This window comes from Canis lupus, unplaced genomic scaffold (genome assembly GCF_011100685.1).
Source record: "Canis lupus familiaris isolate Mischka breed German Shepherd unplaced genomic scaffold, alternate assembly UU_Cfam_GSD_1.0 chrUn_S1293H1470, whole genome shotgun sequence".
In the NCBI taxonomy this organism is placed as follows: Eukaryota; Metazoa; Chordata; class Mammalia; order Carnivora; family Canidae; genus Canis; species Canis lupus.
The window spans coordinates 124,005-136,067 of NW_023330117.1; the positions used below are offsets into that span (position 1 = coordinate 124,005).

At 43.6% G+C, this 12,063-nt stretch overlaps 1 protein-coding gene across 1 annotated transcript; it reads right to left on the reverse strand.

Annotated features, from left to right (window-relative positions):
• Positions 1-3,119: 3,119 nt before the first annotated feature.
• LOC119878247 (mitochondrial pyruvate carrier 1-like) lies at positions 3,120-3,589 on the reverse strand. The gene has a single exon (XM_038588924.1). It carries the CDS (start codon positions 3,553-3,555, stop codon positions 3,292-3,294), a length of 264 nt encoding a protein of 87 aa, XP_038444852.1. The 5' UTR covers positions 3,556-3,589; the 3' UTR covers positions 3,120-3,291.
• Positions 3,590-12,063: the final 8,474 nt, after the last annotated feature.

Consider the following 12,063-nt stretch of genomic DNA (forward strand, 5'->3'; position numbering starts at 1 on the left):
TCGTTTTTATTGATTTTAAGGGGTGTTTCTCTATTTCTGGATCTGAATGCCTGTTTCCCTCCCCAAATTAGGGATGCTTTCAGCTCTGATTTGTTGAAATACGTATTCTGGACCTCTGTCCCTTTTGGCACCCTCGGGAACCCCAGGTAAACATAGATTTTTTTCCTTCTGAGGCTGTCATTTATTTCCCTTAAGATATCCTCATGATCTTTTAGTCGTTTGTGTCTTTTTTCCTCAGTTTCCCTCCTTGCCTTGTCTTCTATGTCACTCACTCATTCTTTTACCTCATTAACCCTCATCGTTAGGACCTCTAGTATGGATTGCAACTCATTTAAGTGATTTTTAATTTCGGCCTGATTAGATCTAAATTCTGCAGTCACAAAGTCTCTTGAATCCTTTTTGCTTTTTTCTAGAGCCACCAGTAGCTTTATACTTGTGCTTCTGAATTGGCTTTCTGACATTGAATTGTAACCCAAATTTTGTAACTCTGTGGGAGAGGGACTGTTTCTGATTCTTTCCTTTGATGTAAGGTTTTTCTTCTAGTCATTTTGCTCAGTGCAGAGTGACCAAAAATGTTGTACTTGATAGAAGCGTGAACTCTTCTCTCACTGTAGCATTCCAGCTGCTCTCTCCTTAAATCTCAGGCTGAATTCCTAGGTATTCAGGATGATTTGAAATTTATTGGGTAATTGGGAATGGACAGGTAATTTGAGGACCCTACTCTTCCACCATCTTGCCTCCACCTCCTCTGTTTTCCATTTAAGCATGGATTCCAGGCAACGATATCAAGAGGGTCACTAAGAAAGCCGTCTGACATTGGCCACCTGAACTGCATGGTGATTGGCCACCTGAACCAGGCCACAATGTGAGCCTGAGTGAAGTCACAATCACACTTTTCTCAGATGACATGATACTTTATGTGGAAATCCCAAGAGTTTGCAACTTTGCTAGGACTCATACTGTAATTCAGCAATGTGGCAGGATGAAAAATCAATGCAGAGAAATCAGTTATAACTGATTGTCTACAAATACATTTGTAGACATGAGACATGATACTGAAGAAAGGGAAATTTAGGGTTGATCCTACTTAAAATTGCACCATAAAACATAAAATACCTAGGAATAAACATAATGAAAGTGGTAAAGGATCTGTAACTAAAAACTACAGAACACCTATGAAAGAAATTGTGGAAGAGCAAAGACATATATTAACATTGCATGTTCAAAGATTTGAAGAATCAATATTGTGAAAATGTCCATGATACCCAAGCAATGTACCCTTTCAAAGTAGTCCCTATCAAAATACCCTTGACATTTTTCACAGAACATAAATAAATAACTCTAGGATTTGCATGGAACTGGAAAAGACCCCAATTAGCCATAGGAATGTTGAAAAAGAAATCAAAAACAGGTTATATCACAATGTCTGGATTTCAGGCTGTATTTTGTCTAAGGTTTTTTCTGTATGTCATAGACAAAGCTGTCATCATCAAAATGTTATCGTACTGGCACAAAAACAGACACATTGATCAAGGAACGGAATAGAGAACTCAGAAATGGACCCTCAACTCTATGGTCAACTAATCTTCGACAAAGCAGAAAAGAATATCCGCTGGAGGGATCCCTGGGTGGCGCAGCGGTTTAGCGCCTGCCTTTGGCCCAGGGCGCGATCCTGGAGACCCGGGATCGAATCCCACATCGGGCTCCCGGTGCATGGAGCCTGCTTCTCCCTCTGCCTGTGTCTCTGCCTCTCTCTCTCTCTGTGTGTGACTATCATAAATAAAAAAAAAAAAGTAAAAAAAAAAAAAAGAATATCCTCTGGAAAAAGTACAGTCTCTTCAACAAATTGGACAGCCACATGCAGAAGAACTCAACTGAACCATTCTCTTACACCACACACAAAGATAAACTCAAAATGGATGAAAGACCTAAAGGTGAAATAGCAATCCATCACAATCCTAGAGAAAAACACAGGCAACAACCTCTTTGATCTTGGCCATAGCGACTTATGCAAGACATGTCTATAAAAGCAAGGGAAACAAGAGAAAAACTGAACTACTGGGACTTCATCAAGTTCAAAAGCAAAGGAAAAAGTCCATAAAACTAAGAAGCAACCTACAAAATGGGAGAAGGCATTTGCAAATGACATATGAGACAAAAGGCTAGTATCTAAGATCTATAAAGAACTTATGTAAGTCTACACTCGAAACAAGTATCCAGCGAAGGAATGGGTGGAAGACATGAACAGACATTTCTCCAAAAAATCCTACACGTGGAGAACAGACACATGATAAAAAATGCTCCACATCACTCATTATCAGGAAAATACAAAACTAAACAAAACCCACAATGAGATACCACCTCACATCTGTCAGAATGGCTAAAATGAACAAGGCCGCTGGCCCCTGCCAGAGTACTGGAAATCAAAGAGAGGCTCGAGCTTCCTGGTGGCGAAGCGTCCTGGCTCAATGGACTGGATGGGCACAATGACAAGGGCCTGGTCTTCGCCATCAGCATGCCCGATCACAGTATTCATCTGGTGTTGTGGAAGGAGCACGGCTGATGCCACACGCTGGCCGCCGGTGACTGTCGGTGCTGGGGCTCCGGGGTTTCAGTGCGACCTCTGGCAGCCGACTGCATGAACCAAAGCTCTCACCTAACGGTATCGTAGTGCAGTGCACAATCATTTATCTGTGTTTGCCAGGGGGCCAGGGCTTGGGGCGGGGGAGGGCTTGTTTTCTTGACACACAGCACAGCATGCTAACGGAGTACACCATTGACTTCATTTGTACTTAGTTACGTTGGTCAGTATAAGAAGATGCATTGAGGGTTCATCTTTCTTGAATATTGGTTTTCAGTAAAGAAAGTTAAATGGTTAAAAAAAACTGGCGATGACAGTGTAAGTATGGCCAGCTGTCGGTGGTCTCATGGTCATCAAAGAGTTAAAGATTCTGAGTATTTAAGTGCTAATAATTACAATTTTTATCCAATTATTTATTAAGTAAATTCTAGCAAGTAATATACATATTACTGCAGATAAAACCATCATTGGGAATTATTAAATTGATTGCATATTTTGAGCTACTCTTTATGAAGAGAAGTAAAATACCTGGTATGTGTAAGGCAGTAGAGAGTTGGCTTAGGGACTCTCAGCTATTTCTAGAAAAATTGGTTAGTAAAAATAGCATTCAGCTTATTTTCCTTAGCAAGACTATTCTGAGGATGGAATCTGTGACTCAGCAGCAGCGCTGACGCTGTCCCTTCAAACACCTGGTTGCCCATTTTCCACTGTTATGCTGATGCCTTTTTACTCATCTCATGTTTGATAAGGCGTCCTCCCTGAATGAGCTGGGCTACTTCATTTGTGGCATGGCATGCAAACAGAAGCCAGTTTCGAGGCTGGACCTTGTAGGCAAATCTCATGAATGTCAAGGAGTAACAACAGAGGGCAAATGTCATCCGCCCACTGATAATCTCTGGAGACTTTTTCATGTCATTGATGGCAGTAATGGGAAGACCCCAGTTGGCTACAGGGCCCCAGAAATGCGTACTCATGAGGCAGTCCCGAAAGTCCTTGCTCCGGACATAGTCTGCCACCAACAAGAAATGTTGGCGAGGATGTGGAGAAAGGGGAACCCTCTTGCATTGTTGGTGAGAGTGCAAACTGGTGCGGCCACTCTGGAAAAGTGTCCCCAGGACAGGAGAGCCCAGCCTGGAGAAGCAGGAGTTTCACCATTCTTCCCGGACAGGAAGGCGCTCTCAGGGAGTTAGAGCAGGATCCCAGGAGGGCGGGGATGACCTCAGACTCCCAGGGACACTAACAGACCACCTGCGCCCCAGGGAGAGCACGCCACACCCCACGGCTGAGCTCCCTAAAGGGCTGCAGCGTGCCTGGCTGGACCCACGAACAACTCAGAGGCGGCTCAGGCGGAGGCACCTGGGGCAGGGGGCTGCTCGTCCAAGGGAGCAGCTCGGAGGCAGCTTGAGCAGCGGCACTGCACAGAGGGTCTCCACAGCCCCAAGGAGGAGCTCAGATGCGGCTACAGCAGAGGCTCCACGCAGAAGGGGCTGTGCAGCTGGGAGCGCGAATCCAACAGCGCAGGCTCGGGAGCACAGGATGCCTGTGGACACAGTCCAGGATCCGGCGCTCCCCTGGGGACAGGCAGAGGCCAGGAGGGCACAGGACAGCAAGGACACTCCTGCCCCAAGTTGAGCAGATCAGCGGCCCCTCCCCCAGAGCATCCAGGCCCCTGCAGACTGAGAGCTCCGTAGTTACTGCAGGAGCTGATTCCAGGGCTCTAGAGCTGGCCGCCGCCACTGTTGTTGTTCCTACTGGGGCCTCACAGGATAAAAAAACCCCAATAAGCCTCATAGTGCCCTCACTGTATAAACAGGTTAAACGTCTTTCACTGAGCCCTGAACCAGGCAGGGGGCTGAGCAGCTCCCCAAAGTGCTAACACCTGAAAATCAGAACAGCAAGCCCCTACCCCAGAAGACCAGCTAGACAGACAGGAAAAAAAAAATTATTGATCAACCAGTGCTGTAAAGTTCCAGTGGAAGTCGAGGAATTTACAGTATACAGAATCAGAGTGTACTCCCCTTATTTTTTTTTGTTTTTTGTTTTTTGATTTCTGTTTGTTCCTCTCCCTCCCCCATATTTTTGTTTTTCTCTTTTCTTCTCTTTTTTTACTTTTTTCTCTTCTTTTTTTAGTTTTTTTTCTTTCCTTCCTTCTCTTCGCTCTTTTTCTCCTTTCCCCAATAGAAATTGTTTTTGGCAACTCTGCACTGAGCAAAATGACTAGAAGGAAAACCTTACCTCAAAAGAAAGAACCAGAAACAGTCCTCGCTCCCACAGAGTTACAAAATTTGGATTACAATTCAATGTCAGAAAGCCAATTCAGAAGCACTATTATAAAGCTACTGGTGGCTCTAGAAAAAAGCATAAAGGACTCAAGAGACTTCATGACTGCAAAATTTAGATCTAATCAGGCCGAAATTAAAAATCACTTAAATCACTTAAAAATCCAAACTAGAGGTCCTACAGACCAGGGTTAATGAGGTGGAAGAACAAGTGAGTAACATAGAAGACAGGTTGATGGCAAGGAAGGAAGCAGAGGAAAAGAGAGAAAAACAAAAGACTATGAGGAAAGGTTAAGGGAAGTAAATGACAGCTTAAGAAGGAAAAATCTACATTTAAAGGGGGTTCCAGAGGGTGTCGAAAGGAACAGAGGACCAGAAAGTGTATGAGAACAAATCATAGCAGAGAACTTCCCTAACTTGAGGAAGGAATCAGGCATGAAGATCCTGGAGCTAGAGTGATCCTCCCCTAAAAGCAATAAAAACCATTCAACACCCTGATATTTCATCATGAAACTTCCAAATTCCAAAGATAGAGAAGATCCTCAAAGCAACAAGATACAAAGGATCCCTAAATTTTATGAGGAGAAATAGTAGGTTAACAGCAGACCTCTCCCCAGCGACCTGGGTGGCCAGAAAGGGCTGGCATGATATATTCAGGGTCCTAAATGAAAAGAGTTCAATTTGCCAACATATAGCATATCTCCCATGGTCATCACATCAAGTGCCCCCCTCAGCGCATGTCATCCAGTCACCCCAACCATCCAGGCAACTCCCTTACCAGTACCCCTTTTTCATTGCTCAGAGTTAGGAGTCTCTCATATTCTGTCATCATCAACTGATATTTTCACTCATTTTCTCTCCGTTTCCCTTTATTCCCTTTCACTATTTTTTATTATGCCAAATGAATGAGACCATATAATGATTGCCTATCTCTGATTGACTATTTTCCCTCAGCATTATACCCTCCAGTTCCATCCACATCGAAGCAAGTAGTATCTCTTTGTCGTTTCTATTCTTTTCTTTTTTCTTTTTTTTGTACTTAACAAATATATTCAGAACATTTCATCCTAAAGCAGCAGAAGACAGTCTTTTTGAGTGCATATGAAACATTCTCCAGAATAAATCACATACCAGGTCACAAATCAGACCTGAACAAGTACAAAAAGATGAAGACTATACCATGCATAGTTTCCAACCACAATGCCATGAAACTTAAGGTCAATCACAAGAAAAAAACTGGAAATACCACTAATACATGGGGGTTAAAGAATATCTTACTGCTTATAATGAATGGGTTAATCAGAAATTAAAGTGTAAATTAAAAAATACATGGAAGGAAATGAAAATGAAAACATGAAGGTAATATTAAAAGATGTCTTTACTGATCCTCTGATTTTCACACATGCTCTTCTTAACCTCCATTATGGAGTTCATCCAATTTCTACCAGGTATTTGGGATTAATCACCCAGCCAGCATAGTAACTTCCTTCCTTGCCTATTGATTCAGGGGCCTGAAGAGCTCAAAGTGGCCAGGCACCAGTTTCAATTTCCAGATCAGTGGGATTGTTTTTGTGTCTCTCTTTGAACCTGAGACGTCTAGGCCAGCAGAATAATAAATCGTGGGAAAGAAAGAAACATTTTGCAAGTAGATCATGACGGGTTATAGTGAGTAGTACAACTCCAAGTTCCAGTCCTCGATTCCTGCACCTGTAAATGTGAGCTATGTGAGAAACAGCATCATACATTAGAAGCTGATTTAGAAGATATATAGCCCTCTGGGGAACCTTGTCCTACCCTGCAAGGAATTGCCACCTAGATAGCACTACAGCTGAATCTTTTATTTTTAATTTTTCTTAAATTTATTTTTTATTGGTGTTCAATTTGCCAACATATAGAATAACACCCAGTGCTCATCCCATCAAGTGCCCTTCTCAGTGCCTGTCACCCAGTGACCCCCAAGCCATGCCCACCTCCCTTTCTACCACCTCTAGTTCATTTCCCAGAGTTTGGAGTCTCTCATTCTGTTTCCCTTTCTGATTTTTCTGACTGATTTTATCTCATTTCCGCTTTATTTCCTTTCACTATGTTTTATATTCCCCAAATGAAGGAGACCATATAATATTTGTCCTTCTCTGATTGACTTATTTCTCTAGGCATAATACCCTCCAGTTACAACCACGTCAAAGCAAACGATGGGTATTTGTCGTTTCTAATGGGTGATTGAGTTCAAATTTTTAAAGAGTAAAATGAAAGTAAGATAAAATAAAATATTTGTGTAAATTCAATGGGAAAATAGGAAGTCAAAATAATGAGAGACATGGCTGTCGACAAGATGGGGGAAGAGTAGGATCCCGAAATCACCTGTCCTCATCAACTTACCTAGATAACTTTCAAATCATCCTGAAACCCGATGAATTCGTCCTCTGATTTAAAGAGAGAATAGAAAAATAAATAAATAAATAAAGAGAGAATAGCTGGAAGGCTAAAGTGAGAAGCGTTTGCGCTTCTATCAAGGTAGAAACACGGAAAAATAAATGAGTACACTCCAATGGGAGAGAGCCTCCACAAGGAGCCAGGCTAAGGCCAGGCAGGAGAGACTCCAGGACGGGAAAGCCCAGACCGGGAGAATCAGGAACTTGACCAACATTCCCGGATGGAAAGGCACTCACAGGGAACTCAGGCAGGATCCCAGGATGGGCAGTGGAGCCCCCAGGTTCCCGGGGTCACTAACATAGGAAATGGGGAGAGCCACCACAGACCTTGGACAGAGCTCCAGCAACGGCTGGAGCGTGTACCCAGTGGGCCCCAGAGCAGCGCAGGTGACGGCTCTGGCAGCGGCTGGGCTAGGAGGGGAATGCATGGCCCTGGGAGAGCAATTCCAGAGGGGCAGGCCCCGGACCCCAGGGTGCTGGGGGACACAGCAAGGATCCGCAATCCCCTTGGGACATGCGGGGGCCGGGAGGACACAGGACCGCGAGGACGCTCCTGCCGCCAGGCACCCCCGAGCTGTGCAGGTCAGTGCCCCCCATGCCTGCAGCATCCAGGCTCCCACGGACTGGGGTCTGCAGGAGTTACTGTGGGAGCTGACTCTAGGGCTGAAGAGCTGGCCACCGCCAGTGTTATTGTTCCTCCCTTATGTCACATTGTGCCTGGGATGGAGCGGGGCCACCAGGGAGCATGGGTCTCACAGGATAAACAGCTCCCAGGTAGCCATGCCCCTGGCAGGGGCCGGGGCAGCTCCCTCGGGGCACACACCTGACAATCAGAAAAGAAGGCCCCTCCCCCAGAAGATCACCTGGAAGGAAACAGGAAGAGCAAGTTCTTGACAAAGCAGCACTGGAAAGCTCCAGGGGAATTCGAGGGACTTAAACTATATAGAATCAGAGGCTACACCTCCTTGTTATTTTTTTTTAATTTTGAAATGTTTCTTTTTTTCCTTCCTTTCCCAGTACAACTTGTTTTTAGCCACCATGCATTGAGCAAAGTCCCTTGAAGGAAAAACTCACCCCAAAGAAAAAATCAGAAATAGTCCTCTCTCCCACAGAATTACAGAAATTGGGTAAAACTTCGATAGCAGAATGCCGATGCAGAAGCAGAAAAATAAAGCTACTGGTGGCTTTGGAAAAAAGCATGAAGGATTCAAGAGACTTCATGCCTGCAGAATATAGATCATTGATATTGGGTGGGAAAAATCTATTTCCTGTATCTGAATGCCTGTTTCCCTCCCCAATTTAGGAAAGTTTTCAGCTATGATTTCTTCAAATACATATTCTAGCCCTCTGTCCCTTTTGGTACCCTCGGTAACACCAGGTAAATGTAGATTTTTGTTTCTGAGGCTGTTATTTTTTCCCTTAACCTATCCTCATGATCTTTTTTCGTTTTCTCTTTTTTCCTCAGTTTCCCTCTTTCTCATCAACTTGTCTTCTATGTCACTCACTCGTTTAATTGATTTTTAATTTTGGCCTGATTATATCTAAGTTCTGTAGTCATGAAGTCTCTTGAATCCTTCATGCATTTTTCAAGAGCCACCAGTAGCTTTATAATTGTGCTTCTGAATTGGATTTCTGACATTGAATTGTAATTCAAATTTTGTAAATCTGTGTGAGAGAGACCTGTTTCTGATTCTGTTTTTGAGGTTAGTTTTTCCTTCTAGTCATTTTACTCAGTGCAAAATGGCCAAAAACTAGTTGTATTGGGAAAAGGAGAAAAATAGAGAAGAGAAAGAAGAAAAGAAAAACAAAAAGAAAAAAGAATTAAAAAAAAGAAAAGAAGGAAAAAAGAATAGAATAAAAGAAAAAAAGATGGGGGGGCAAAAAAACAGACACATAGATCAATGGAAAGAATTGAGAATCCAGAAGTGGACCCTCATCTTTATGGACAACTAATATTCGATAAAGGAGGAAAGACTATCCACTGGAAGAAAGTATCTTCAATAAATGGAGTTGGGAAAATTACACATCCACATGCAGAAGAATGAAACTAGACCACTCTCTTGCACCATACACAAAGATAAACTCAAAATGGATGAAAGATCTAAATGTGAGACAAGATTCCATCAAATCCTAGAGGAGAACACAGGCAACACCCTTTTAGAAATCGGCCACAGTAACTTCTTACAAGATACATCCATGAAGGCAAAAGAAACAAAAGCAAAAATGAACTTTTGTGACTTCATCAAGATAAGAAGCTTTTGCACAGCAAAGGATACAGTCAACAAAACTAAAAGACAACCTACAGAATGGGAGAAGACATTTGCAAATGACGTATCAGATAAAGGGCTAGTATCCAAGATCTATAAAGAACTTATTAAACTCAGCAGCAAAGAAACAAATGATCCAAACAGGAAATGTGCAAAAGACATGAACAGAAATGTCACAGAGGAAGACATAGACATGGCCAACAAGCACATGAGAAAATGCTCTGCATCCCTGGCCATGAGGGAAATACAAATCAAAACCACAATGAGATACCACCTCACACATGTGAGAATGGGGAAAATTAACAAGGCAGGAAATCACAAATGTTGGAGAGGATGTGGAGAAAGGTGAAACCTCCTGAACTGTTGGTGGGAATGTCTAAAATGAGTCTCTTGTACACAGCAAAGAGATGGGTTTTGCTCTTTTATCCAGTCTGAATCGGCAGCTGCACCTTTTGCTGGGGTCACTAAACCCATTCATATCCAGAGTTCCTATTGAAAGATATGTATTCAGTGTCATCATGATACCTATTCCATCCCTGTTTTTGTGGATTGTTACCTTGGACTTCCTCTATTACAGATTCCCCCTTAGTATTTCTTGCAGAGCTGGCTTCATGATCACATATCCTTTCAGTTTCTGCCTATCTTGGAAACTCTTTATCTCTCCTTCTATTATGAATGAGAGCCTTGCTGGATAAAGTATTCTTGGCTGCATGTTCTTCTCATTTAAGACCCTGACTATATCCTGCCAGCCCTCTCTGGCCTGCCAGGTCTCTGTGGAAGGGTCTGCTGTTATGCTAATCCTTCTCCCCATAAAATTTAGAGATTACTTTTCTCATGCTTCTTTAAGGATTTTCTCTTTATCTTTGGAATTTGCAAGTTTCACTATTAAATGTCCAGGTGTAGAGTGGTTTTTATTGATTTCATGGGGGAATCTATCCATTTCCTGATCTGAATGCCTGTTTCCTGCCACAAATTAGGGAAGTTTTCAGCTCTGATTTGTTCAAATACATATTCTGGGCCTGTGTCCCTTCGGCACCCTCGGGACCCCAGATAAACGTAGATTTTCCTTCTGAGGCTGTCATTTATTTCCATTAGCCAATCCTCATGATCTTTTAGTCATTTTTCTCTTCTCTTTGTTTCCTCAGTTTCCCTCCTTGACATCAACTTGTCTTCTATGTCACTCACTCATTCTACCACGTTAACTCTCATCGTTCTGACCTCTAGTTTGGATTGCATCTCATTTAATTGATTTTTAATTTTGGCCTGATTAGATCTAAATTCTGCAGTCATGAAGTGTCTTGAATCCTTTAGGGTTTTTTCTAGATCCACCAGTAGCTTTATAATTATGCTTGTGATTCGGCTTTCTAACACTGAGTTGTAATACAAATTTTGTAAGTCTTTGGGAGAGAGGGCTATTTCTGATTCTTTCTTTTGAGGAGAGTTTTTCCTTCTAGTCATTTTGCTCAGTGCAGAGTGGCCAAAAAGAAGTTGTATTTCATAGAAGCGTGAACTCTTCTCTCACTGTAGCATTACAGCTGTTCTTTACTTAATTCTCAGGCCAAATTCCTAGGTTTTCAAGATGATATAAAAGTTATGTAGGTAATTGGGTAGGGATAGGTGACTTGGGGACCCTACTCTTCCACCATCTTGCCCCCACCTCCTGTTTTCCGTTTTAACGTGGTTTCTAGGCAACGATATCAGGAGAGTCACTGAGAAAGCCATCTGACATTGGCCACCTAAGCTGCATGGTGATTGGCCACCTGAATCAGGCCACACGGAGAGCCTGCCTGATTGGCCGTGGCATGGTGGTGACATACAGAAGGGCACTCTGATGCACCTGGGCTGATATAAAAGCATGGCAATCACACAGGCCCCCATGATGACAGAGATGGTACTTCATCCACAGATCTCCCTGCTCTCCCTCTAGTTTGCTTCCCTGTTTTCTGGCCCTGCCCATGGCAAGCCCCCGTCCCATCACCTGCCCCAGGCCTCTTGTCAAAACTTTGGGCTCCACCTGCATATTTGCACCTCCCTTCATCCCCCTCTGTGGTCCTGAGAGTCCTCGAACCCACTGCAGGCAACTCCTGTTCCCTTTTCCCACTGTGAGTTTGTCCTGGCTGCTCACGGACAAATTCCCATGTGGCCTGTGGGAGTGGGACACTGGGAATCAGTACCATGGATACTCAGGCAGATGAGAAAAGCCCCTCCCACACCTCTGGGGACAACACCGGGATCAGCACCGGAAAGCTGTGAGTCTATGTCCTGAGGAGCCCAGGGCACTAACTGCTTCTCTTGAGCTCTCCAACCCACCCAGATCAGCACAGGGCTCATGAATGCCCTAATCCTCCAGTCCACTCCCATGTGTACAATGTCTGAAGTGCCTCCATGCACCTGGCAGAGAGGGGTATTATGAAACAAGTAAGTCCTGGGACAAGGAGTCACCACATCACTGGACACTGTGGGGGTCATTGGAACACGGGCCCTCAGACCACGAGCTGCCTGCC